This window comes from Haemaphysalis longicornis, unplaced genomic scaffold (assembly GCF_048455015.1).
Source record: "Haemaphysalis longicornis isolate Haplotype H1 unplaced genomic scaffold, Haemaphysalis longicornis Haplotype H1 scaffold_5, whole genome shotgun sequence".
In the NCBI taxonomy this organism is placed as follows: domain Eukaryota; kingdom Metazoa; phylum Arthropoda; class Arachnida; order Ixodida; family Ixodidae; genus Haemaphysalis; species Haemaphysalis longicornis.
This window is the reverse complement of record NW_027526385.1, coordinates 184,555,183-184,583,067: the sequence shown is the minus strand read 5'-3', so window position 1 is coordinate 184,583,067 and position 27,885 is coordinate 184,555,183. Positions and strand designations below refer to the sequence as shown.

Here is a 27,885-nt window from a genome sequence, read left to right as displayed (position 1 = left end):
AAAGCACGGGAGAGAGAGAGAGAGCACGAAAAGTGACAGCACTGCCTGTTTGTACTGTTTTGTTGTTTTCGTGCTAAAAATTTTCAAATAAATAAATATGCAAGTAATGCAGATAAAGAAGGGTAACTTTTTATTCGAGCTCGTTCCTTGGACATACAAGCACATTTCTTGAATCAATTGCTGCAATCCTGGATGCAATTTTCGATATTAGGCAAGCACTGGATTCTAGAAGGGACACAACAGTAAGTTGGTTCAATTCTTATTTGCAGTTGCATAGTGCAGTTTCACCCGTACAAAACATTTTGGCCAGTCCAAAGCATTGGTTTAGGTAGAACAAAAAAAATGCCTGTGTGCCAAGTTTTCGAAGCATGTCAAAAGATTCATAGGTGGCCTGACTTAACCTATAGCCCTCCACTGCAGTACAACTCATAGTTGGCCCAAGCTATGCCGAGCTTTGCCACGTGAAACCTAAAAAGTCGAATTTTGACGTTTACAGCTACGCTGTGCAATGTATATAGCCAAGCATAATTTACTCTTCAGTATTTTGGCTCTATCCAGGTTTTCTGTTTATTACACCACAATCAAAGTGCGCAGTCAGTGTTGAATTGATGAGAGTCAACCCATTCAGGTTGAAAGCACGAAATGCTCTCCAACAGAAATGGCAGTTTTCACATGTGATCAAATACATAGTTCTTTAACACTAAACAAGGGCAATGCAGAATGCCAGGAGCGTAAAATATACTCGACGAGGTGCAGTTGGCCAGTGTGTAATTTAAGCAGCATTGTTTTAAGACAAACGGGGATTGGTGAAACAGCCGTGAGCTTCTGACAGCAGCTATCATCGTGACTGGCCAATTCACCTGAGTGGGGATGTTATGGCTATGTATTGTAGCTTGAGCGTGTGACCTAATGAATCGCCAAGAAATTTCAAACTCGTAGTAGTATCTCGGGTTGCTTGTACCTCTGGACGTTTTTTCAGTTTAAGGTAACAATGCGCTCCCTGGGTCCACCTTTAGTCAGCTAGAGCCACTGAGCTATAGTGGTGTCAAGGATGTAATGCTGGATTTGCACTAGGGACGTCCTGGGTTTGGTTCCCATGCGGTTTCAACTCTTCCCAAAGTTGTTTTGAACTCAATTCACTCTTTGCACTGCCGGCCAATCTAGGAGCTGTTGTGCTAGCACAGACAGTGGATAGTGGCTGCTTAGTCAATGGGCCACATATTGCTTTCGCGTTGATAAGGTAGCGTTTTTAAGATTATGTGTTACGGTCGGCTACAGTTGCTACATTTAGGGTGCTTAAATCCGACCATGTGCAAGTTGCAGGCCTGTGATAAATAGGTACAGGTGATTATCTAGATGCACAAAACTGCGCTTACTGTCAAGGCATGCCGTGAATTTGTTGGTGGAATGGACATTTACAAACATGCATTGGCATGGTTTACACTGCAGCAAAAAATTGAGGCTCCCTATATGACGACACAAAAGGTGCATTGTACGATTGGACTACGGTAGCGTTGTCTATGGGTCAGCCACTAAAACATTCCTCAGAATGCTGGACCCTGTGCCTCATCTAGGGCTCCGTTTGGCGTGTGGTGCCTTCCGGACTAGTCCAGTTGAAAGCATGTATGTGGAGTGCAACAAATGGAACCTACAACGCCAGCGAGCATACACAGATCTCCTTTATGCTTTTAAAATTTCATCCATGCCTCGCCATCCTTTTAAATCAGTTTTTCATGACACATCGATGACTGAACTCCTTTAAAATCAAACATCGTTCTCTGCGCCCTTCTCGTAGAGTTAGAGAGGAAGCGTCAGAGCTTGCTGTCTCCTTTTTAGATACAATCCAAAGTTCTCTAACATATTTTATAGCACCATGGCATCTCCGCCCTGTATCATGCGACACATCTTTCACACACGTAGATAAAAACCGAGCTCCCACATGTGCAAATCTGCAGCACTTCTTGTATTTGCAGCAGAAGCATCAGTGTTCTGAATTTTATACGGATAACATGACAATTCCAACAGGGACAAGACCACTTTGTTTTGGGGAGCTTTACCCAAAAAGACCATGGCACTTGGCAACGAAAAGAGCCCCAGCAGAAAACAGAGCAAGGCCTCACGGCTTGTAGAGGATGCCCTCATGGTAGAATGAATGATCCAGCAGTAACTGCCTGACATCATGTGATTTCGATTGCCGAGGCGTCTTCACCGCCGCTGTGTTGGCATTGAAGGAAGGTGACAGGAAAGTGTCCACAAAGTCGTGCGCCAAAGCTACTATTCCTGTTGACAATGTCCAGACAAAAGCCAAAATTACTACTAAACTAGTTTTCTGCACAACAAAGAGGTCACTTTCTTGCTTTGCCAGAGTTAATAACTTGCCCTTAAATAATCCATGCACAACGTATCTTCATCACAGATGGGTTTGTGTGCATCAAATTATTTGTTATACAGAACCTTTTTTACTGCACTAAGCAGTGCGAACTCGCAGGAAGCAGTTTTATTTCGTGTAAAGTATTTCCAAGAGCAACGCAATCACTTTGTTCTCTGTCTACCTTACTCATACTATCAATTCTTAAATTTATACCAGCAAATAGATAACAAATAGAAGGAAGAACACAATTCTGCACACGAGATATCCCCAGCTGTTCATTGCTTTGATACTCGCAGAAAGACTTGTAACGGTCAAGCTGGCATAGATCCGTAGATCGTTTGGTTTTGTTTTCACCGGCAGGCATTTCCAGTACACACGCTGCTGTCTTCATGGCTATCTACTGCCACGTTAGTGTAAACACTCGCTTTAAATGTACGCACAGAGTGAGAACGCAATGGTGGATCTAAAGTATACCATCAATTACAAGCCAGGCAAGTGCGGGAACCCGTTAGGTTGTGACAAGTGGCCTGCGAACATTAGTTCCCACTGGAATGGCAGGATGAGTGCTGCAGGCAGGCTAGGGGCATCGCGACTGCAGTCAAAAGATGCTGCAAGAGAAAGAAATGGAACATGAGGAATGAAACACCGTTGGTTACAACGCCCTCACGAACCACACGCACACACGAAAACCTTCCCAACAGCGTCCTGTCACGCTCCTAACTTCACCAATAGATCGTACTGCAAGTTCATTTTCGTTACAACACGGTTAGCACAAGGCACGTTGTCTAGAAAAAGCCTCGAGGCTAACAAGTGATTTTAATTACGCCACATTAAAGAAGAGACAAAGAAACGCCATGGGCGAGACGGGTTTGCATGCGAGCGAGTTTCCGCGCCGTGCAACAAACCGTCAACAGCTCGCGATCGCCGACAGAGGCGAACAGAGCAGCATAAACAGTGACAATGACGCAAGACGGTGAGAACGTGACGTTAAGAATTTCGTAAACGTCGCTAATATAACTGCAGCGAGCAGAAAGCAATTGAGCTTTTCAGTAGGTGATATGCGAACTGATTGCAAACCCGCCAAAAAGGAGCGCTCACCTGAGTCGGCCGATGGTGGACAGTTGAACGCCCACGGCTGATTGCACAGCCGTAGAGCCAGAAGACGCTGGAGCTGTTGAACGACGATTGACAAGGCGACAACCATTCACACTTGCGTTGACAGCAAAAGTCCAACGCGGCTACTTGAGTCTCTACGGCGCGCACGCCGTGTAGGCAGCACTCGGAAAATGTAAACATACCGCGCGGGAGCGCTGGGAACAAACGTGACGTCACATCCGCCTAGCGCTCATCCTCACCCGCCGAAACGGTCGGTTAATTCCTCCCCTGAAGGGCAGGTGCCGTGCACAAAGCCCCAAAGTCTACACTGCAGCCGCCGGGAACGTCGCGTCACCTGCGCGTCACCTGCGCATTTTTTACCATTTTTTCCGTCGCGAACTACGTACGGTAGATGAAAACTGCCTGCACTTTTAGGCTATTCCCTGGCTTGCGCATAACTCACAAAAATACGAGCAAAAACAAACAAAAAATGCCCGTGTACACGCTTGCTCGATCTCTCGTGGAATCAGCCCATAGCTGCTAATTTTTTTGGGCTGGTCTGAGGAATTGAAATCTCACCATTCAAAAAACTGTTTTCGTTTTAAAATGTACAGTTTCTAGCTAAAATTTCGCTTTGTTTGATTAAGTATTATAAAAATCGACTACATCATGAATTTAAGCTTAAAAGATACCACAGGATGCTTACCTTGAACTGTGGATACGCCTCCACTTTCTTTGCATGCATAACTGTCACGATTTAGTCCCGCGTTCGTGAACCTGGGAGGGTAGGGGTACCCTCCAGCCGAGAGACGACATGCAGCGTGCTGGTGGTGACGGTGACTGACCCCCGAGCAGCCGTGCTCGGAGGTGTTTATTGCCCGGCCACACACAAGGTTGCCCACCGAGCCTGGTGGGGCCACTGAACTTAGCGGCCAACGAATATCAGGGATGGGGGGCGCCACACACTTGTCACACCCCTCACCCCCAAGTTTGTTTGTCCTACACAAACACAAAACAACACCTGTCCCCCCGGCGAGTACCGGTCCGGAGGTCTCCGCAGCCTCTCACTCCGCCGGAACACAGGTGTCGAGGCCGTTGTGGCAGCATTAGGTGCTGCCTGTGTCACACTCGCACCAGCTGTCAGCCTTCCCGGTGTCGAAGGACTTGCGCGTGGTGCCGCAGTGGCGCGAGTAGCACCAGCCCCTGGTGCTGTGCTGGCAGCGGTCGGTGAAGCTGGCTCCCCTTCAAGGAGTCCAGGCTGAGGCAGTGCAGCGGGCCCGTGGCCAGGCAGCCCGGCTGCGCCAGCAGGGGCGCAAGCACCTACTCGGGCGCGTACGGGTCCCCGCACAGCATGCACAGCATCAGCCGCATGTCCAGCCGGGGCCCCGCGACCGCGGGGAGCGCCTGGTAGATGTGAAGCCGGCCCGCCCGCCGCTCGATGCTCTCCACCAGCGCGCACAGCGCCTGCTCCAGCCGCACGGGGTCCAGGCCGCCGCCGTCGTCCACGAAGGGGCACTGCAGGCTCTTGGCCCGGTTGATGCCCTCCTCGCACAGGAAGTCCCCCTGGCCCGCAAACACCATGACCAGGAGCAGGCCGTGGAAGGGCAGCCGGTTCTCCTGCTCCAGGTTGGCTAGCAGGGTCTTCTCGAGGCTCTCGCGGATGTACTCCAGCCCCGGCTGGCTGGTGCACACGCACAGGCAGCTGTGGGGCAGGGGCTCCGTGTGGAACGAGTTGTGCGGCAGGCCCACGTCGCCGCCGATGATACTGAAGTCCAGCGCGTACTGGGCCTTGTCGTCGAGCCGGAAACCCTGCGGGAGCACCTGCCGCATAGCCTGTGCCACCTGCTGGGCGCTGGCCCTGGCACCCAGCACCACCAGGTGCAGCAGGCGGCCGTTGGTGCCTAGCACCCCGCCGCCGTTGGTGCCGGCCTCTCGCCGGTGCAGCAGCTGCTCGATGACACCGTCCATGCAGTCGGGCTGGACGGGGCAGTGCTCCCTCTGGCACCTCAATGCTTGCCGCCGTGCCGGTGAATGTCCCCACCTCGGGCTGGAACAGGGCCTCGAACTTGGTCAGGAGGCCGGGGACGTCTGCCACTGCATGCACTGCTTCCTGGTACTCCGGCAGCCTCACGCCCAACGCCTGGATCCAGTTCCGGCCCAGCAGCGTCGGTGACGGCCCCTTGGTCAGGTACAGGGGAAGGGTGGCCTCCCTGTCGCCAAGGCGGACGCTGACCTGGGCTTTACCCTCGACTTGGGCGAGCTGTCCGGAGTAGCTGCGCAGCATGACGCCCGACGCCTCGACGGCCACGCCAGGGAAGGTGCGCTTGAAGGCTTTCCCGGCCATGACCGACACACTGGCCCCCGTGTCCAGCTCCATGGAGATGGGGCGCCCGCAGACTTCGACAGTCAGCCAGTATAGTGGCACCGGCGGCTGCACTGTGGCCGCGTGCCACATGTCGAAAATCTGCGGGTCTTCGGCCACGGCGTGAAGCCTAGCCGCTGCACCCGAAGCTGCTGCCGCACGCCCCCGCCGCCTACCCTTGCGCCGACTCCCTCGGCCGTGGGCTGGCGCGGAACCTGTGCTCGGCGCCGGCTGGTGCTTCCGTCCGTCCGCCGTCGTCCCCCCTCGGCACGCCCGAGCAATGTGCCCAGTTCTTCCGCACGCAAAGCACTCCGCTTGCGCGAACTGGCACTGGGAGGGGGGGTGGTCACCACCGCAGCGAACGCACCTGCCATGCCGTGCCGCCATCTTGTTCACCGCCGCCTCCGCCGACGGTGCGCCGGCCGCACGCGCTAGCTCGCCCGCGTCCTTGGCCGCAGCCTCCATCGCCAGCGCTGCCTTCACGGCGTCGTCCAGCGAGGGGTCGGGAAGCTCCAGGAGTCGCGTCTGCATGGCGGGGTCGTTGATGCCGCAGACGAAACGGTCCCGGAGCAGCGAGTCGAGCTGCTCCCCGAAGGCGCAGCCGCTCGCCAACCCTCGCAGCGCTGCGACGAACTGCCCGAGCGTCTCTCCGTCTCGGCGGCTCCGGTTATTGAAGCGAAAACGCTCCATTAACGTCGACGGAGCCGGGCTGTAGTGCGAGCGTAGCGTCGCGAGCAGCTCACCCAGCGACTTCTCGTGCGGCGTGGCCGGCTTGAGCAGGTCGAGCAGGAGAGCGAAGACGCGGGTCCCGCAGCTGGCCAGGAAGATGTCGCGCTGTTTTGCCTCGGGTGTGTCGTTCGCCCGGAAAAACACGCCGACTTGCTCCTCGTAGACCGGCCAGGCGGACCCTTCACCCTCGAACGGCTCGAGCCTCCCGTACAGCGGCATGGCGTAATGGCGGCTGGCTTGAGGGGGCGGTGTCTCGGCGTTCTCGGTGGCGGCGTTCACGGTGGCTTCGCCCGCTCCGCGGGCTTCTTCCCTCGTCGCCAGTGTCAGTGGCGACGAGTGGCGTCAGTGGCGACGAATCCCATCCTCGTCGCCAGTGTCACGATTTAGTCCCGCGTTCGTGAACCTGGGAGGGTAGGGGTACCCTCCAGCCGAGAGACGACATGCAGCGTGCTGGTGGTGACGGTGACTGACCCCCGAGCAGCCGTGCTCGGAGGTGTTTATTACAGTGATATATTGATATATTCCAGTCACTGTAGTGTTTATTGCCCGGCCACACACAAGGTTGCCCACCGAGCCTGGTGGGGCCACTGAACTTAGCGGCCAACGAATATCAGGGATGGGGGGCGCCACACACTTGTCACAATAACTGCAGTGCAACCCCTCTTCTTTGTTCCTTGGAGTTTAACTTTCTTCCGTTGGAAGGTGGCAGCTGACCAGTCAGGTCCCCTTTCCTGCATAAATGAGATGAAAAATGTACTTATGTAGAAGAGTACAAATTTGTTAACGTGTTTGCGAATTCTAGGGAATGTCTAAGTACAGAGTAGGGAGATTATAACTTTGCTCGCTGAGACCAAATTTCAGTCTTATTCCCAAAGAAACATTTCACAGTGTTCCGTACAGGCAGTACGTATTCATTTTGATGTCGTCAACCATACAGGCATAGTGATGCGTAGTCTGAGATGTACCGGCGCAGTTAGTTAACAGAGCACTGGTTGAAGAATGTGCTTAGCTATCAGCCTTCACTGTCTCTGTTTCAAGAAATTCCTTTTAAAATAAAAATTTCTCGCATACACGCAGTTCATGCTGACAGACTCATATGGGAGAAATTTATGCTAAGTTCACGAACTCATGCGCCAATTACTTTTACTGCACCTGCGAACCGAAAACCGTGGACCTATTCATGATTACCTCAAAGAGAAAATGTGACATTGGAACGGGTAAGAGCATGAAAATGGTAAGAGCAGGGCTAGAAGCATTGCTTTGATGTGTTGCTCGCTAGTTTGGGGGACCGATTGGTCTTATGCATTTGTGTGCGCACGCTTTTAGTTATAGCTTAGCTGATCAAGGTAAATTAATAACTTTGCTGTTCTGAGGCACATGTGGCTGCATTGGCTTAGTACCCTTGCCGGCCTTGCAGGAGAGTTTGAGATGATACACGCACGAGCACGCACGCGCGCACGCATGCACGCGAACACAGGAATGCATCCACGTACAAAGTAAAGACGCAATACGTAGTGACTACGGGTCAATGCCTCAAGCGCGTTCTCAGAAAAAAGAGGAGAGCCAAGCCCGCAAGGAGAACTGTGCATAATCAGTGATACCTGTTTGCTTCTTGACTCTTGCACCTTCTTTAGGTCTCTTCCGAAGAGGCAAGCCTTTCGTTACACTCTGCATCACCCTGAACGGCACATTTTCATCAATGGCAATGCCAATGTGTCCACCTGCACGCTCACTGCTGAACATGAGCCTCCCTGCGTGAGCCAAACACAAAAAAGATACTCGCACCACACAGCACGTATGAGACAGTCATCCAGGATAACCCGCGTGCACCAACCTACGTTTCAGGCTGTACGAGTGCTCAGTTTGGAAAGATATGTCGATAGAGGCAAGGTCCCGTTGAAGCTCCACAAACGCCTCGTGAGATGGTGCATATCCTGTCCACGTGCCTTCTTGCTTCTTTAAATCCAACGTCTTCTGAGAATTTCTTCTTCAGATGCCGTTGGTATGACGCCCGCCATGGCGAGGCGCAGTGCTCAGAATGCAGGAAGTAGCCAAAGAAGCTCGTCGCAGTGGCCGTACCCAAGCGTTTACAATTCAGGGGTCTCAAACACGTACGCGGCCCGCGGCCCTCTCATGAGTGTCTTGGTTCATTTATTTTTGTTTTTTAAGCAAATGCGTGACTGTGCGCCCTGCTTGTGTAGCCGAAGACGCAGGTGGCCAGAGACTGCTCAAAAACGCGTGGATATCGTCTTTCACGGCTTTGCGTTACCAGAGTGGACACCCCTCTTTTCCGGAGGCCCCTCAATTCGGGCGCCGTTAAGTCGGGTGCACAATGGTCGCAAGCAACTGCGACTTGTGAATCGAGCACTCTACAGTGCGCACAGTGCTGGGCGAGCACAGGCCGCGGAGAAACTGCCCGCGGCGTTTTATGACCCCGCGAACGGGGCTGCACGCCGCTAATGAGAAGACGGCGCCTTGACCGGAGTTTTCCAGGCTTCCGCAAAAGTGTAAAAGATTTCCGGGCGTTGTGTGGTGTTTGCGGATATTTGCTTTCCTGTTCGTCTTCGTGTTAAACACTTTTACTTCGCTGCAGATGTGGCGAAAAGGGCGCAGCCACACGTCGGATTCTGGGTTCGGACTCCAAAATGCGCCCACGTGCGTTTAGGGGCGGGTCGCAGCGTTATTTATGGCCTGGGAGAGAGCGACATCGCGCTGCTGAGGAAAAGACTGCACATTGCACGTCGAAACTGTGTACTTCCAGACATCAAACGCCCCATATCGAGACTGAAAACTAAGCGCTTATCCTCCAACTCGCAACCTGTTGACAGCACTGGGAAAGGTAGCGGCGCCCCAAGTCAATCATTCAATTCAATTCAGTTTATTTCAACATCAAGGATGTTTGGAGGCACAGACAAAAAGCCATACAAAGGCTTGACAGAGGTCCGTGCCCCCTACATGGTACACAGTACTGGAGAGTAACGGGAGGCCGTGTTCGCGTACAGAAGCAGAGCGCCACTTTTGAAAAACAAAAAAAAAAAACTACAACAAAGAACAGAGACCGTACTATAGTGACAAGATAAGGGAAAGGATTTTTGTGTGCACCAGGAGGTCAGTAAGGCATTCCATAATGTGTGACGCTAAGAACAATAGTTAATCCGGGATTGCAGCAGCATATAAATGCCATTGATAACAAAGGAGAAACAATACAATGGAAAAAAACAAAATATACAGGAGGTCTATGAGACAACTACAAAAACGCGTTACGCAGATCTTTAAAAGAGACTGTAAAAATATCAGTTCCATGTTCGCAATAAAGTCGATTGAGCATTGAAGGGAGGCAAAATTTCAGCATTTGCTTTCCATAATTTGTGCGGTACGTGTCAACTTGCCACTGCTGTAGGACTGCGGGTTGCATAAGAAATGACGTTTTTTTCGTAGTTTCGCAAGTTCGGCCATTGTGCCAACGTTTCTGGCTGTTTCTGAATTAAAGTTCTGAGATAACTTAAATGGATTTTACATTGATAATTTTAAGGTCATGAAACAGAGCTACTTGTTTGGGATAGCGGAGGTACTTTATTTACAATTCGGATAACTCGTTTCTGCATAAGGAGTAGTTTTCCTATCTTTTGAAGAGTGGTAGTGCCCCACACTAATACGCCATAATTCAATAGAGATGAAAAGAGACCATTGTATAAAATGATATTAACAGATATGGGAAAATAAAAGTACTGTTTCCGCATACAGCCAGTCACAACCGATAATTTCCCGTTTTGGTAACTGATGTGTTTATCCCAGGACATATGCTCTCAAAAGTATACACCTAAAGTTTGGAAATGCGCTACTATTTCGATTTCGGTATTACCTATATGAATGGGAAGCAATGTGAAATTTTTATGTCGGGGGTGAAATAGAATTGGCATTGTTTTGTCGGTGTTGATCCTGAGATCATTACTAAAGATCATTCATGATAGAGCGCACTACAGAATTGTGCTCCTACGCGCCTGTCGCCTCCGTAAATGTGACAGGTGTCTTTCTGACCTGTTGTTTTTTGAAAGATCTGCAAACGACGAAGGTTTCTGCTGTGGAAGTCTAACGGGCCACAATGTCGTTGTCCAAGCAGTCTTCAAAACGCAAAGTGGAAGACCGAGAAGAGGTGCTTTCAGGAGCGATGGGAACTTTCTTATTTCTTCACGGAATCAAGAGACAATGTGTTGTGCTTAGTCTGCCACCAGACTGTGGCTGTGCCGAAGGAGTGCAATGTTCGACGTCACTTCATGTCTTGCCATCACGAGAAGTATGGTGCTCTTACTGGCAACGTTCGCGAGCACACCGTGACTCAGCTGAAGGCGGCGTTGGGAAAGCAGCAAAACCTGTTCAAAAAGGCTGCCAAAGCAAGCGACGAAACGGTAAGGGCAAGCTTCGTCATTTCTGAGCTTATCGCCAAATCATCCAAGTCTTTCACTGAAGGTCTGTTCGTGAAGCAGTGCCTGCTCGGAGTCGCTGATGCTACCTGTCCCAGCATGAAAAAGACATTCGAGAAAATAAGCCTCTCTCCAAACACAGTCGCCCAGAGAATTAACATCAGTGGAGACATTGAAAAAGGATTAATCAACCGATGCCACGAGTTTGAAGCATTCTCTATTGCAGTTGACGAAAGCACTGAGATCGTGAGATCAGCTGTTCATTAGGGTCATGGTTTGGGCCTGTTGGTGATGCATAATGGAAACTGAAAGCGCAAAATAGACACGGACAAAGAAAGGGGACAACAGGACAGCGCTCGTCCTGTTGTCCCCTTTCTTTGTCCGTGTCTATTTTGCGCTTTCAGTTTCCATTAAGCTGTTCATTGCTAGGCTGAGAAAAATGTGCCCAATGCCTCGATCTCCGCGTTTGAATCTTCTTCTTTTCTTTCTTTGTTTTGCTTTTGTTTCCATCGTGATCGCATACGCGGCTACACGCTTCTCGTTGCCGACGGCGCGCATCGACGAGCGACGTGCCGCGCGCTCCCGTTTGACTTCGGCGCCGCGGAGCGCAGCCGCGGCGGAGAGAAAGCAGACGCGCCGCCATTGCCATAGCAACGCGGCGCATGCGCAGAGAGCAGTGGGGGTGAGATCAGGTGCGAAAAACCGCTCCCCATAGAGTTTCTCAATATTACCGCTCCCATCGCGGGAAATCCTCCCTGTTCTAACTTCTGTGACGCTACCACCTTACCATCGCTGCTGTCGTCCGTGCCACCATATCCTCAAGAGCATGCAATAACGTACGTGACATCTAACGTACGCACAACATCACAACATGGCCCGTAGCCGGTCGCGCAACCGACCACGGCCGGGCTAGAGTGGCGGCGGGCGCGGACTCAAACTTTTCACAAAAAATGTTGAGGTCAAAATATATGGTTAAGACTTCAGAATGACACAATATTTTTCTTCAAATGCTTCTCGGCCGAGGCAAGATAAGCCTATAAGTACGAAATCTGTGTGTTGCCCTCTGTACCAGCGGGCCCCGCGGCTCTAGACCGGCGGTGACCCTACACCGTACTGTGATAAGCTTTTGTCGTTGGCCTGTTCAAATGTTCGTGCTTTGTGTGGAGCTGAGGCAGGCAAAAAAGGGACCAGCTTCTGCAGTGTGGTGCGCCGTGTTTTCTTTTTCAATCAAGTGTTTAGAGATACGCCCGTTGTGCATATTGCCGCGAACCATGTATTGTTTATTTATTGTTTGTTTACTGCCCGGCCACGCTCCGCTCTGGTTATGTGTCCCAAGCGAAGCGCGTCTTCCATTCTTTATTTTTGTGCCGCAGGGGCTATCTCATTCAGATAAGCACTGTTTCGCCCTGACGTCACTAGCCCAGAAGAATCTTCTTTGATCTACAATGTTCTGGATGTAAATCGACGGTTCCAGAAACACTCGCGCCGAAAGATAAAAGCCTGCTGAGGAGACGCCGCGGCATTCGAATCGCCGGAGCTCACCTGCACACGTCACTTTGTTGACTGCTGCTTCGCCGCCTGTGTATACATTCATTGAGTTGTTAGGGGAGCACAAGTTCGCTCCAATAAACTTGTTTTCCTTGAAGACAACTGCGTCGATTCATCGGGTCCCGGCTCTCGTGGCGCTCCAACATGTGCTCCGAGCTATCAAGGACTGTGTCCCGCGCGCTTGGGAAGTGATAACACAGCGCTGCATATACGGTCACTGTGAGTCCATGGAAGCAACGCGCAGTGCCGGTCAGCGCTTGTGCAGTGTTTTCAGTGCTTTCATATCAAGTGTGTACGCCGTGCTATTAGCGTTTTATGTATCGAAGCTCAGCTTGCCGTCAGCCGTGTGCATCAAAAACCATATGGGGTTGATGTGTGTGGTACATCGCAGTTCTCCCAAAGCTACTGGCGCCGCAATTTCCGATACTGCAAGAAACACATCGCATCCGAGAGATGCACCTTTTACATTATTTTACCTGTGTATGCGTCTGAGTAGTTGGCAGTGACATAGAGAAAGAAATACTAGTGTAGTGATGTGTGGCAATTTCTCTGCATTTTCAAATGTGGGCATGCGTGCCGCTAGTTGACTGCTGCGTTCCAAAACCAGCAACGGCGTTTCTCCAGGCTATTTTTCTCGCGTTCGGTACTGCCTTGGTTACGTGACGTGTGCTTCATGCGAGATGCGCGGTTCCTGTATGATGGGACAAACTTCAGTTTTCGCGGCCATTTGTTTGTTTACGCATGCCACATATAGGCACTAAGTAAAGGTAGCGCTTCCATGCACTACAATTCGGTAAAGCTCCTACATTAATGAAGCTCACGTTGTTAATGTCGCATGCTTGTAAGTATAGTTTAGATGTTCACAAAATGGTTTCTACCGTAAAACTTTTAAAATGCACATTCACACTTTTAAAGCCAAGCTTGCATGTCCTCACCGATGGCGCCTGTAACGTGAAAACGCTGAAGTGAAAAAAAAAAAAAAAACACTTCCCGTGGCCGGAAGCGAACCTGGGTCCCTCGTGTTATGAAGCTGGTGACCATCTGATTGTTCCATTTCGACATGGTCGAAGCTGTTTGGAAAACTTAAGACAACGAAAGAATCCGTCACGAGAAAGCTGCATTCAACCATCGTCATCACTTGATGGAGGGGTGCATGATTTTGTTATTTTTTGCTTTGAGCCACACCATAGTTGGCTTCGCTGTGGGCTTCCCTCAACCCTTAAAATGCCAACACTGTCAATCATCAGTGAAGCGGGAGTCTGGGGCAATTCGTGTTGAGAGAGTGACGCGCGCGACTTTTGAGAACCCCTTATTTTGCGCTTAACGTATCTAGCATTGTTCAGCTTCATTTCATTAAGCCTGTGTAATATGAGGAATCCCAATTAGTTGCTTTGTCGTTCGGTTCTAGCGATGAACCGAAAAACCCATGTCGTGGCTTCTGATTAGCTTTGAAAATTCACTGTAATGTTCCAGATCAACCACACCCAGCTAAGCAGTTGGCGATGTCGCCGCTGGCAGCGATCTTGTTTTCTTCCTTTTCCCTGGTTCCATTTCACCGTATGTCTCTTTCGGAACCACTTGAGCCCAGTCCACGCCTGCGGGACAAATCCACGTTGCTCCATTCCACTAGAGCTGTTTGTGTCCAGCTGCACAGCTGGGGTCCCGCGTAGTAGATCTGCTGGATTTTCTTTTCCCGGGTAATGTATACATGCAAACTTGTCCACGAGGTGTTGCATGTCAGTGACTCATTCGTGCAGGAACTGCTTCCAGCAGTCAACATTTCTATGAATCCAGTAGAGGTCTGTAGTCGAACCTGTCCCAGGTAGACGGTCGAAGGCTATTCCTTGAGGGTTGCCCAAGTGTAGTGGCATTATCGACCACCAAGCAGGCATGCCATCAGTTCCAGTCTTGCCAGAGTGGTTTCCTTGACTGGCTGACCAGAATTGTCGAACTTGTACCGTTTTCACTCCCCTGACTGAGGTAAGCAACCGCTCCATATGCCACTGAACTGGCATCTGCGAAAGAGTGAAGGCAGTCTGTCCTGTCTCCGTTTGTTTGCAGCCTGCAGTACTGAGGTATTTGAACCTCGGGAAGATGTTGTAGTCTGCCTGGCTACTCCCTCCAGGCTGCTGCAATGTCGTTGGGTAGCATTTTGTCCCAGTCGATATTTTTATGTCACAGCTCTTGGAATAGTACCTTGGCATGGACGATGATGGGAGAAAGCCACCCCAGTGGGTCATATATTCACGCCGCTGTTTGTAGCGTGCACCATTTTGTGGGTGGTTATATGGCATGAAGGCAATCCATGTATGGAGAGAACGTTAAAGGAGCACTGACACCAATTTTCGGCATCAGTATTATTGCACAGTTCGCTTCCTTCACTCAACAGAATACCCTGGGTGAAATATGAGCGGCCTGCGACGCGAAGAACATAGTTTAATTGGATCTCATTTATCGCGCCGACGGAGCAGCGCGCGGAGCGGCACTCAGCAAATGGACATCAGCGTGACATCATCCAGGGAGAGCCGAAAGAAGTGACGCGGCAGTGCTCGTCAAGAGCTCGTGACGTCACTTCATGCGCGCGGCCCCACGAGCGGCGAGCGGGCGCAACACCCTCTCAAGCGGGTGTAGGTGACGTCCGCACAAAGCGGCGAGGTCAGGCAGGGAGTCTGTCATATGCGCCGTTCGGGATGAAAGCGCGGGAATTTGAAACAAACGATTTTCAGGCCGTTCAATGTAATTAACTATCGCGCACTGAAGTATTTGAAGTGCTGTTTCAGGTTAGCCAGGCCATTAAGCATCGATGAAAGCAATAAAAGTGTAACATAAAATTTTTGTGTCGGTGCTCCTTTAAGTGGTCAGCAATCACACGGTCCCATGTAAGTCCCAAAACGTTCAGCACTCCCGACAAATAACCGAGATGTAGGCTGGCCCAGGAGTCGCGCTGGAATCGCTGGCATAGCATTTTGCTGCTGAACGACCATTTCTGCTGTCTCATTTTTTCTGCTTCAGACATTTCGGTTGTGCCGTTCTATAGCTCCATTCTATAGCACAGCAGTTTGAGATAGATGGCGAGGCAGTGGAAGTGGTAAGCGAATATATATACTTAGGCCAAGTTGCGACCCTAGATCCCAACCATGAGGCAGAGATAATTAGAAGGATCAGAATGGGGTGGGGTGCATATGGCAGACATTATCAGATAATGAATAGCAGCCTACCATTGTCGTTGAAGAAGAAAGTGTATGACAGCTGCATCTTACCGGTACTCACCTACGGGGCAGAAACTTGGAGGCTCACTAAGAGGGTTCAACTTAAATTGAGAACGACTCAGCGGGCAATGGAGCGGAAAATGATAGGTGTAACATTAAGGGACAAGAAGAGAGCGGAGTGGGTCAGGGAGCAAACTGGTGTTAAAGACATATTAGTAGAAATTAAGAAGAAGAAATGGACTTGGGCAGGGCATGTAATGCGAAGGCAAGATAACCGCTGGTCATTAAGGGTAACAGAGTGGATCCCTAGAGAAGGCAAGCGCTGCAGGGGGCGGCAGAAAGTTAGATGGGCAGATGAGATCAAGAAGTTTGCGGGGATAAATTGGTCACAGTTGGCACAGGACCGAGGTAATTGGAGAATAATGGGAGAGGCCTTTGCCCTGCAGTGGGCGTAGACAGGCTGGTGATGATGATGATGATGATGATAGCTCCATTGGAGCTTCCACACTTTCAGCTCCTGACTCGCAGTTTGAGGGTACTGCTCTTCGCATTTCTTCAAGTGGTTTTGAAGCGTTGCGAAAAGTCTAAATAGGCTTGCTTATTATTCAGAAAAAAAGCTCACCAGTTTGCATGAGCTCAGAAACAGAATCCATGCAACTGTATTTAGAATTATCAACAGTAAAGAAATGTTGGGTGTAAAAACTTTCTCCTTCACCAATATTTGAATCTAATCGGTTTACAAGATCTCGCGAACACATTTTGTGCAATTACACTTGGAATAAAGTCAACGGCCCCTCCTAGAACCTTTTCAAGCAATTACATGTTATTTAATTCTCCTATGGGGGCTGCAGCCGTGCGGTTCTATCAAATATAAAGTAAGAACTTTTGCTGGAGCATCGGTGAGTTTGTGTCTAATTAAACACAGTTATGACAAGATGAGAAAACATTGGTTACGTGCGACTTACAGTTCAACTTGCTTAGCTTATGCAATAGCTAAATAAGTATATCCCTGAGCTTCGGGTAACGGGTTTCCTGAAAAGGGATAACAAATGCGAGTGGATTCTTTTTTGCCGAGGATATGAAGGGAGACGGGGCATTCCAGTTTTAGCACCGTGGCCATTCATGACTCAATGATGGGATATGATCAGAAATGGCGAAATTGCCAGTCAGTAGCCAAATCTGGATGGACTCGTTTACAATGGAAGCAATTCATTACAGAAAATTTAAACAAGGGACCAGGAATGGTACCGTAGGGACCATTAAAAGTAAAAGAAAAGTGTTGGGTATTTGCTCCGATCCGACAACGACAAACAAGCAGTAACCCAGGCTACAAGAAGGGAGCGGGGGGAGTGAGATGATGCAGTTTGTGCATTAATTTTTTGAAGTTAATTTGGCCACATGGCAGGTTCCACGAGCAAGTGTGAGTAGTGTGTCTTCTGGCCTGCATGCGTGAGTACTTAAAAAATAACTTCCATTCCCATTCTATGAATCTGCAGGTATACATGCAGCCACCATGCAGACATTTTGTACTGGCACCAGTTTTTATACAAACCCTGGACCAGGTTCGGAGCCTGTGCTAATATGCAGATAAAAACAATTGGGTGTTGAATTAGCGTAATTAACTGTAAGCAACTGCACTGGAAATATGAACGAAAGGACAGTGTAAAAATGCACCTAGTTCAGTTCTCTGTCAAAGTTACTTACTGAGTAAAAGTATTGACCTGGATGAAAACTTTCGTACAGTCACCCAGGTGATCTCGTTGTAGGACACAAAGAATGATGTAAAGGCTGCCATCGGCTATTAAAACATGAAAAAAGCACCGTGGCGCCGGTCGGTGGAACTGATCCTGTTTTTGCCAGTTACATATGATCGCTGGCTGCCAAGGTACGTAATCGCCAAATGAGGACGTAAAACGTACTATATGATCAGTTTACAAAATGTCGACAGCTACACTTCATTACGTTGCTGTAACAAAACAGCTACAGGCTGCCAATATGTCCATACTGAATTTTGTATCCTACGTCGGCAAATTTAAAATGCAAGCGCTCATTCCAGTTGACGACAGAGGCGCTAACATTTGCCGCAGCAACGCAAACAGGCAGCTGCCGTGCACTACCATATCAGAATACAATGCGCTGGGCGAGAGCTTGTTTCTGCGTAATCATGAGGCACTGCTACCTGGATGCACCTTACATTGCTAGGAGTGCGGTTACGCTTCAAACCAAGAATGATCTGGCTGCTTACATTCAGAAAAGTGGGAAGGATAGATTTTGTGCCCTCACCGCTTCGTAACTCCAACCAGAGTGACCCTGCCTGAGCCAAGCTGCAGCATCACCGGGCATGCACTGGTTTATGGGAAGCGCTCCAATGCGCTTGCGTCCACATAAATATGTTACGGCTCCTGTCTGATTACGCCTACCGAGATCAACATTCACGCTGGTGCGCTAAATCCACATGTGCCGATGGAAATAAGCTCAAATTTTCTCATGTTGGGGCTCTTCGATTTACAGCCTCGGACTCGCCGCGGATAGTGCGCAGGTAGTCTGAGGATTCCCCGAAGTCATAGGGATTCATGAGAAAATCGAATGCCAGACTGCTTTTCGGGGAGTCCGCGGTGAGTCCGAGACTGTAAATCAAAGAGCCCCAATATCACGACACTTGGTTGAACGTAAACGAAATGTGCTACAAGGTCCAATGAACCAATCACAATGTTCCATTGAAGTGATGTACTTGGCCCAGTGCTCCTGTCAAGTATTGCTCCCAAATGTGGAAAAAAAAAAACGGTTGCCCGACACGGCTCGCATGTAGGCCCCGACATGTCGGATCCGACATGTCAGACGAAGAAGTGAACGTAACTTAACTGCTCACCTGCGATTTAGATGGACGACTTAAGTACCCTGTGTTGTATAACTGTGTCCTGCACAGGGCTTCTCGTCAAACCGCGACATCAACACGGCGTTTAGTACTGCGCCTTCATTCAGTTCTGCAAGCAGGAGGTCTTGCGTGGGGGTTTCGCCGTCGCGACGATAGAATTCCCCTTTTTCGTGGCTGTAACAAGTTTTCTTTTTTTTTCAGTATCTACATCGGATGACAAGTGTGGCTGTGTAAGGTGACCAGCTGCATGGCATCGATGGCCAGCGACGAGCTCTTCTTTGCTCAAGGGCGTGCTCGGTGGATCTTCATTCTCAAGACGCTCACCGCTCACGCAGGCCAGGATGACTCCAATAGCGACTTTACGGGTGAACAAGCAGAAAACGCGCATGCTTGTAAGACAAAGCGTGTCATGCGTGCTTTTCGGCACTCACATGAGCGCTGAGTAGCGTGCGAAGTTAGCTGACATGTTGCGTAACTGTCTAATGGAGTGACTGCAGTGTGCAGTGGCGTGAAACCGTCAAGTCACTTATTGCTCTAAGAGCCGGTGTCAGCGCCTGTAACAGTGAAACGGCTCCTTTGGAACCGTTCCACAGCATGAGGCATTCCACAGCTCAAGCCTAAACTCAGCAGCACCGAGAGGAGGCCTTCCACGTTAGTACAACGCAGATGAAGGGACTGGAAAAACCCAGAGCGATCTAATAGGAAGCAGCGAAATTCACCAAAGTTGTCAGCTCTCCAGTTACACGGTGGGAAGAACTAGCAAAGGTGCCAAAAATACGAATGCCTTCGACAACGTGAGGCGGCAGCGAGGTGTCTCAGGCGTTCAAATGGACATTCATGCTTTCCCGTCGTCTAACCCATAAGCAGTGCTTCGGTGTCTTCGGTGTTTTCAGGGTGTAACCACCAGGATGGCTCAATGGCTAAGGCGTGGTGCCACTGAGGACAACGGTGCGGGTTCGATGCCCGGCCGCAATGGCTGCTTTTCTGATGGAGGCAGAACGCGAAAACGCCCGTGTGTACGAGATTTCGGCACATATTAATCCCGAGGTGGCCGAAATTAATCCGGAGCCCAACACTAAGGTGCACCTCATAGCCCAAGTGTAGCTTCAGTGCGTTAAAACCCTCAATCGTGTTTTCAGGGTGTAGCATTTTTTATACAGGGGGAAGAAGAATGTGGGTAGGAAAATGCAGATTCTTCATGATGTGCGTGATTTGTATGATGCATGGCGTTTACCCGTTGCGAAGTAACGTGCGGCGGGTGTTCACCATTGCCACGTTTTGAGGTATGCCGCGTGCACTTCGGCTGTTACCACTTGTGCTGTGAATAACGCAGTAGATTGCATTACTGGTGCTCTGCTGCGATAAACTGTTACCTCTAATGGCTCTACGACCTGGTTTTTTTTCTCACATGCGCATAGGGTTGCCCTGGAGGAGTTTCGTGCATACGCAGGACCGCCACACTTCCATTTTGCTTAGCTGCATCAAGCTTTCGCTTCAAACATCTGCGGAGCATGCCTAAGTATATACGGTATTTTCGCACGTATTTATAACACGCACCCACCCTTTCCGTCGAGGAATAAGAAAAAATATGTTCCCACGTATTGCCCGTTTATTTTATACATAAGAGGATGGACCAAAGCTGCTGCTCAAGCAACATTAGGCATTTGTTTAGGCAAAAGAACTTGCCCAGCTGACTACGTAACTAGATGACTTGCTGCATACATTTTCTCAGGTTGGTATATTGCTGAGCTGGTGTGCAAAATACGCTCTGTCAATCTGATGACAGTGGCTGTCACTGTTACTGCTGTTGGGGCATCATGGCTGAACGCGCATTGCGGTGAAGCCGCACCAAAGGAAATACATTGCATATAATCTGCACCTCTACTTCACCCCTGAAATGTTTGCATTTCTGGTGCGGGTTATACGCGTGAAAATACGGTATATGCACGAGGATGTGTTAGCAAAATTCGTTTCCGTCTCGACCACATTTGGTTGCAGGAGCTGTTGCAGTCTATGTCGAAGGAGCCGTAGACGTGGGACCAGTCGATGTCGAGGCAGACAGGAGCAGAAGTGGCTCGAGTGGGAAGCTCGGCGTGACGTGATCTGACATGACGTGTCCTTCCTTCACCAAATGTCAATGTTAGGCCTAGCATCAAGCCGCCGCTGACGCATGTATAAAATCCTCCCGCTGCGTCGAGAGTTGTTCGACTGGCTACTAGTAATGATGATGACACTGCGATAGCCCTTTTTGTATATTTTGTATTTCTGGGGTGCGATGCGCTAGAAGCTGTTTGAGATGTCGTAGATAACAAGATGGAGCCAGACGCCGACGGCATTTTATCTGTCGCTCGCTGCATGCATTTCCTCAAAACAAAGTTTTACACGGAGAAGGGTTACATTGTGCTAGATGATATATCCATTGCTCAAATAATTAGTGCTTGATTTATTTTTCGCACATGCAGGATACCCGGTGGGGGCGCCAAACATACCAGTAGCCCCATCAGGGAGGGCTCTACTGGCTTCGACAAGCAGCTCCGTCATACCTTTCCTGGGGGATGCCAAGGGCAGCTTCACAGGCACACCAATTGACCTGCCCTGCACGGCAACTGAGCAGCGCACATGCCAGATTGTCCCTCACTTGTCACTTTGCAACGAGCTGCTTTGTCACGCCCGGCTGCAGCTGCGAGAAGTGTCTGCAGGGCCTGGACAGCTGTCCCTGGTGGCCGACCAAATACGGTCCTTCCCGAAGCCGACCAAGGAAGAGCAGGTCCGGGCTGTCGCTCTCGCGTACTGGCTCGTGGCGACGCACAGGTGCATAGCGTCTGTCGATGTCAGCGTCTTTGACGGGCACGACCAACTCGCCTGCGATGCCTTTTATGTGAACTCGTCCGTCAAGACACTGAAGTTTGACAGCGGTAGCGTCAAGATTCGGCAGAACCTCTTCAGGTTCGTTTCCCTCCTGGGAAACGTGGAGGAGCTCGAGTGCACGGCGTTTCGGAGTCCTGTGGACGACTGCCTGGTGGGCGCCTTGGGTTGCCTGCTGCGCTTCACGACGTCGCTGAGATCCTTGAAGCTGTCAATGCTGACCCTCGGGATGGAAGGGGCGGCCCAGTTGTCGGAGGGCCTCAGGGCCAACTGTACTATTCAGGAGCTCTCGGTGCACGCTTCCGTCGCCCACTGCATCCGTTTCAGGGAGTACCTGCAACGCGCCACAAAGCTGACTTCTTTGACTGTGTGCACGGGTCTTGAGTCGCGCAAGTGGGCACTGGAACCGATTCTCAGGGGGCTGCTCGAGAACAAGAGCATAACCGACGTCACATTCAGAGATTTCGTTCTCGAATGGGAGTGTGCCGAGCTTGTTTTCAGGGTTCTGGCCCAGAACCGCGTTCTTCACGCCTTTCACGTTATTATTTCGAGGTGCTACCCGTTCGAGGAGCCTGAAAGCAACTACACTCTCTGGGTGGCGGCCCTCGGTGAAAGTTGCGCCTTGAAGGAAGTGACGCTGCCCATGGACATCCTACGGCCGCAACAGTGGAAGATGGTTTTCAAGGCATTGTCCACGAACAAAAGCGTAAAGAAGCTGAATCTTGAAATGGACGACATCATCCAGCGTAGCCCCGTACCACAAGTTTGCCGAGCCATCCGAGAGAGCGGTGCTGAGGGGAAAGTTTTTCTCGGGACTGTCTTCACAAACGACATCGACGTCCTCTCGTGCAAAGCGTCTACGGAGCCTGTGATCTGTGGTTCACGCTTTCCTCGCAACAGCAATCAGCTGTTGATAGCGCTGCGTTCGCTGCCTCCCTTTGACCACATCACATCGCTAAGCTTGCAACTGGAAGTTTTCTACTTTGCCGGAGATGTACTTTCTGCTGTCACAGACTTCATCAGTTCTACTGTCACACTGCAGAAGCTAAGCGTGCATTCCTATGGTCAAGAGACGAGCGATTTCTGGAAGGCCATTATGCAGTCGGTGTCTCGCAACACCAGTATTTGGAATCTGGAGCTTACAGCGCACAGATTTTCCAACGAGAATGCCGAACGTTTCGCCGACGTTGTGAACGCCAGCCGGACGATCACCACTCTTTACTTCAATGCCTTGCAGCCTTGCGAAACGTCTGCATTCCTTCGGCGACTGTCCGAAGCTGTGCAGGACAACTACACCCTGCTCAACATCAACTTTCGCGGGGTAGTCACCAGTGACAGCACCCGAAACTGGATCACCGCTGTGGACACAGCGCGGCGGAACAGCGGACTTGTGGCCCTCGCAGCTCAGTTTGTGGCCGGGGGTCGGCGCGACAGGTACGTGACTGAACGCAACGAAGCGCTACTTGTTGAAGGTATTTTAGAAGGCACGTTGTGGGGGAATTACCGTACTTACCCGATTCTAACGCGCACTTTTTTTCCAAAACAATAAGTCAAAAAATTGCATGCGCGTTAGAATGGGACACGAAACCGAAACAGCGGAAATTTCGTCCCACCCATCGCCATCGCCATGTCAAGATGGCTCTAAAGCTTTTAGCAACGATTTTTCGGATGCAGGAAGCATAGGCGCCTAGGCTTTTCTATCGGCGTTCACACAAATCGTCAAATCGTTCCACTTGCGCGCTTGATAACAGCAATGGCAGCAGCGGCTCTCACGCGTTCAAAACGAGCGGTCGGCTGAAGCGTGCGCCTCTGGAGAAGCTCGCGGGATGGGCGTGTGAGGCGTAGGCCACGATCCCATCGACCATGGTGTAACGTTAGTTCTGAAGTGTGGCATCGCGAACGTGCTTGACGGCACCGAGGACGAGATGTTGTGGTCAGCGGAGAGCGATGAGGGGTGAGATTACTTCGGTACTTCGGGAAATAAATCACCCGTTTCTCTCGCATTCGTTTTTCTTGCTCACACAGTTCCGTGCGCGTTACAATCGGAGGTGCAAGTTTTTTAAGTTTTTTGTCAGGAAAATCGGGTGCGCGTTAGAATCGGGTAATTGCGGTATGTATTGATGTTAGTGGTGAAGCTTTCGACACCACTCGATTAGCAGTCCCAGACTGCCCACTGTCTGCTATGAACTCAATCCGGCCTTTGATTCTCCAATGTATACTATAGCTATGGGACCACCAATTCGAGGAAGCTTAGACCAGTGATTCTCAGCTATGACTGCCCCGAGGACCCCTTTTGGCCTTGCAACAGTGGTGGTGGACCCCACGATGGAGCATATGTTGAGCGGTGTCATAACGTCAAATAATTTGCACTGGAGCGTACGTCGCCCACACCCTTATCCCATGCCCGCCTTTTCTGCTTGTCGTTAATGATTATGTGCGTCATAATGTTAAACAATTTGCTGTTGAATCTAAAAGCCTCCTAACACCCATATACCGCCTTTCCTGTGTCTGTTTTTCTCCCTTCTCATACCTGGCATGTTACGCAGAAGCATATGTTAAAATATGTACAACGCGAAGCAACTAAACGCACGTGTAATGCGGCGAAGCCACCTTTCTCGATTGCAAAAAATACGGCAAAATCGAGAAAGGAATGGTGGCGGCAAAAGTTTTGAGGGAGGCTTCGCGGACCCCTCAAATGTTCTCGCGGACCCCCATTTGAGAACCACTGGCTTAGACAATGCCTCATTGGAATGGCCTAGTAAGAACAGAACACAAGCACAGATGGTCAGTGAATACATACACGTACGTCGTTGAAGTTTATCACCGTACTGACAGCTGGGAAAAAAAGTACCATTTATTCCCATTGTCAGACTGTCTGCCTCTCGGTCTGTTCTTTTTTTTTTTTGCCTACACTGGCCACACTAGCACTATAGTGCAGCCATTAGGTAGTGTCATGCACTGACGTCGCCATACTGTGCCAATGTGAGCTGAAGTAAGAGTCCTGCCCTCTTTATTTAAATGCTGAATCGCAATGCTCCTTTTTGTTCCGCTTCTTACCAACGCCAAAGTGATACACGATGAGGAGCGGTTGGTGGAGCTATGTGCTCTTTAGTGTCCAAGAAGTGTCATTCACGGTTAAGGAGGAACAGGTCATGAGACGATTTGTCGTGGCGTAGAGCCAAGTGTTTCCTTAGTATCAAGCGCATGCATTTATTGATCTTTGCTTTGCAACCAGAAAGCTTAAGAGTAAAAGCAGACAGCGATCTATTAGTGTGCATTCTCTCTTTGTGCGACCAGTTATTCATTACTAAACACATGGGGTCTGTGTAGCGTGGCGAATTTCCTGTTTACTGGTTATTTTGGGCCACATGGTGAGGCCTACTGGATGCATAGCCAATTCAGATGAATCGCACGATACACAGGAGCGGTTGCTGTACATGTTTTATCATGCATGTGGTGCGTGGCATCACCGAAGTTTTACACGCATCGGCACTTTGTCTACAGAGTACACTAAAGTAAAGTACATTACTGACAGGTCGTTCCAACCTCTCATTCCTGGCGCCATCAGGAGGTGCCAGCCCTCCTGCAGTTTCCCCCCAATTCTGATCCTCTCCAACCTCCCCATTCCAGTCTGTTTCTTTTGTCTGTGTCTGTGTCTGTGCAGGTACTGTGCGCAAGCCCTGGAACTCATGTACAGCCATCCCGCCCTCCTCAAGGAAATCATGAAGCTGTCGTCCGTCACCGAAACCGAGGCATCCGCCATGGTTCGCAAAAGCCTCAGCGACATCGCCAGCATGCTCGCATTTATGAAAATGGCCGGCATAGTCCAGTTCCGATTGGAATGCCATCCTCGCAAAGGTGGCCGCATGCAGCTGGATGACCTCAATGATGACTGCCTGCGCCTGTTGAGGTCGTACCTCAAGATCAGTGACATTCGAGACACCCCATAGCTGCCTGACCAGCCGCGGCGTCAGAGATGGGATGTCTTCCCGACTGACCGAAGGTGTGGAGAAAGACAGTTGCAAAGTCGTTGTGGAATTTATTGGAAAACCTTGCATACCGCCTGTGAAGTTTCTTGGGTCTGTGCTCACTGGAAACACGGGAAAGTATGCGCACGAGTGTTGTCCACAGCGTGTCCTTGGAATGTCCAGCAATAAAGAGAAGTGCACGTGTCCACGCTCTTGAAATAGCATTGCTTTGGGAGAGCGACTGCTGACGTAAGAGGTGTGAGATAACTTGCACTGGTCCACAATGTTCTGGCATTTACAGGCAGCGCTGTGAAACTTTCTCTGGAACGTTCATTTCTCTGTATGCAAAGCTAGCCCAGGCAACTAAAAGCAGACTGGGATTGCTTTTCGCCTGAGTGACATTAACATTTTGTGCTCGAAGTCAAGCAACTCAACTTGGAGTTTTCTGAAACATATTGGAGCATGTTTATGAACCTGCAAATTACGAGTGAATGGAGTAAGGTCCTTACTAAGACAGCATCACAGTCATTTCTCTTTATTGCAAAAATTGTTTCTGGCCTTATTGGAGTTACGAGACCACGTCATACGAAGCGCAAAATTTGAGCACATCAGTTTGACCCCGTAATATTTGTGAACACATTTGAATTTTGAGTTCTGAGCCCATACGAGTTCTGAGTCCATATGTGTTTTGAGTGCAAATGAGTTCCGAGCCCGGGTGTATTCGGAGTCCGAATGGGTGGGAGTCCATCTGGGTTCTGAGTTCGTCTGAACACCACACGTACTGGGTCCACAAGTTGTGCGTGAGAATTGATTCCAAGCCCGAATGAGTTCGCGAGTTGTGAGCCCATTACGACTTTTGTGTCCCTGTTGATTTTTGATTGAGCCTTATTGCGCTTACTCTGAGCTCCACTTTGTGTGAGCAGAAATGAGCGCGGCGGTGTTGAGGCTGAGTTCAAGTGGGCATCGATGAGGTGCTCAGCAATGACCCTGAGTTTGGGCGAGAGGTGATTTCAAAATAATTTGTGAGTGAGTTCAAGGGAGAGACAATAAGTAGGCCTGTTGTGGAAAGCAATGAGGAGAGAGAGAGAGAAAGAGTGGAAACCATTTTTTTTTTATGATCGCGGCAGTGGAGTGGCATCTGTCAGCCTGTGCAGGCAGCTGCTGGTGGCACTCCGCATGAAGGTCACCAGGTGCCGATGATCTTGCTGATGGCAGGTGGTAGCCAGCCAATCCTTAGTGGGATGCGTTCCCAGTGCTGAGGTGTTTGTGCATTCCCACAGAATACGCTCTTGGTTAAGTGTGGTGTTGCAGTGTCTGCACTGGGGGGTGTGGGCTGGTGGTCCCATGTCTTAGGTTGTTTAACCATGCTAGTGTGTGTATTGTGTTTGTTCTTCTCTGTCTAACGAGGTATGTGAGAATGGGTAATCCGTCCTGTTGTTCAGCTAGTCTCAGTTTCATTTTACGGGAGGGGGGTTTAGGGCACGGACACAGTCAGAGGGAGCCCGGATGGGTGCTTCACAGGCGAGTTGTTCGTCCATTCCCCACCAGTCCTGTGTGCCTGGATGCCCAGTGAATTCTGGCTTGCCCTTTTGCCGGGGGTAGAAGTTGCAGCGTAGATGGGTAGGTGATTCCGCTTGCAAGCAGGTGACCTACCCGCGTGTCAGTGGTTGAACTGTGCATTGTATGCATCCTTCACTGCCAGATGTAATCACTTTTGAGGTCGAGAATATTTGGTTTCGAGTAAAACGTTGTATTACAGGCACACAGTGTCATTGAGAGTCGGCCACTTTCCAAGTGCCATAAAAGAGGGACTGTAGTTATTAATTCTCCAGTTGTCAGTAATGTAGTGCCCACAACCGTTTTTTTTTTTTTTACGGAGTATAACTTTTTTGTGGTAACGGTGCGTGCTGAAAGTGAAAGCGACTAAAGTTTTTTGCCAAATTGATATGAATTAATTGGTTAAGTAAAGTTTTCACATGTTTGAATACGCAAATGTTGCTCAAATGTGTACTTGGTGTAACGTTCCATCTTCTGTAAAGGTAGAGGTGGTTTACAGCAAAGCTGTTAGCTTTTCGTTGGAAGGAATTTCTCACGTCGTCCATGTGCAGAAAAGAGGTTGAAGGTGGTTGAAACCCGGTGAGAAAGAAAGTGAAAAATTACCCCACCTTCCCACGAGGGGAACCCTGTGGAGATGCGACGCATCTTGGGGGTTCACGCTGATGAAGTTCAGCATCAGCCGCTCGCTTCTCGCGTACGGCAGCGGCTTCACGTTGACGAAGTTCAGCATCGGCTGCTCGCTTCAAACGTTTGTGTTCAGCATCACGTTCACGCCGCTTCGCAGCCTTGTCTTCAGTGGTGCTAGCATTCCTGTTATCACAGTGATCGGTGCTTGTTACGGTTGCGCGGGCGATAGCAGAATTGTTTGGCTCCATTCAACGCATC

At 50.0% G+C, this 27,885-nt stretch overlaps 1 protein-coding gene, 1 long non-coding RNA gene and 1 pseudogene across 4 annotated transcripts; 1 reads left to right on the top strand and 2 right to left on the bottom strand.

The window, feature by feature from the left end:
* The window catches only part of LOC144140040 (uncharacterized), a 36,770-nt pseudogene extending 22,040 nt beyond the window's left edge, over positions 1 to 14,730 (bottom strand).
* LOC144138896 (uncharacterized) lies at positions 1,943 to 3,642 on the bottom strand. The gene is made up of 2 exons (XR_013315996.1): positions 3,470 to 3,642; positions 1,943 to 2,979 (listed from the first exon to the last, which is right to left on the bottom strand). It is a non-coding gene; the product is annotated as an uncharacterized LOC144138896 (long non-coding RNA).
* LOC144138895 (uncharacterized) lies at positions 11,708 to 25,656 on the top strand. 3 transcript variants are annotated; one of them, XM_077671403.1, is made up of 5 exons: positions 11,757 to 11,814; positions 12,625 to 12,745; positions 18,812 to 18,975; positions 21,073 to 22,909; positions 25,140 to 25,656. In XM_077671403.1, exons 3-5 carry the CDS (start codon positions 18,858 to 18,860, stop codon positions 25,423 to 25,425), a joined length of 2,241 nt encoding a protein of 746 aa, XP_077527529.1. In that variant the 5' UTR covers positions 11,757 to 11,814; positions 12,625 to 12,745; positions 18,812 to 18,857; the 3' UTR covers positions 25,426 to 25,656. The 3 variants fall into 3 exon arrangements, with proteins under 3 accessions (XP_077527528.1, XP_077527529.1, XP_077527530.1); XM_077671402.1 differs by lacking the exon at positions 12,625 to 12,745 and having other exon boundaries at positions 11,708 to 11,814; XM_077671404.1 differs by lacking the exon at positions 11,757 to 11,814 and having other exon boundaries at positions 11,871 to 12,775.
* The last annotated feature ends 2,229 nt before the right edge of the window (positions 25,657 to 27,885 follow it).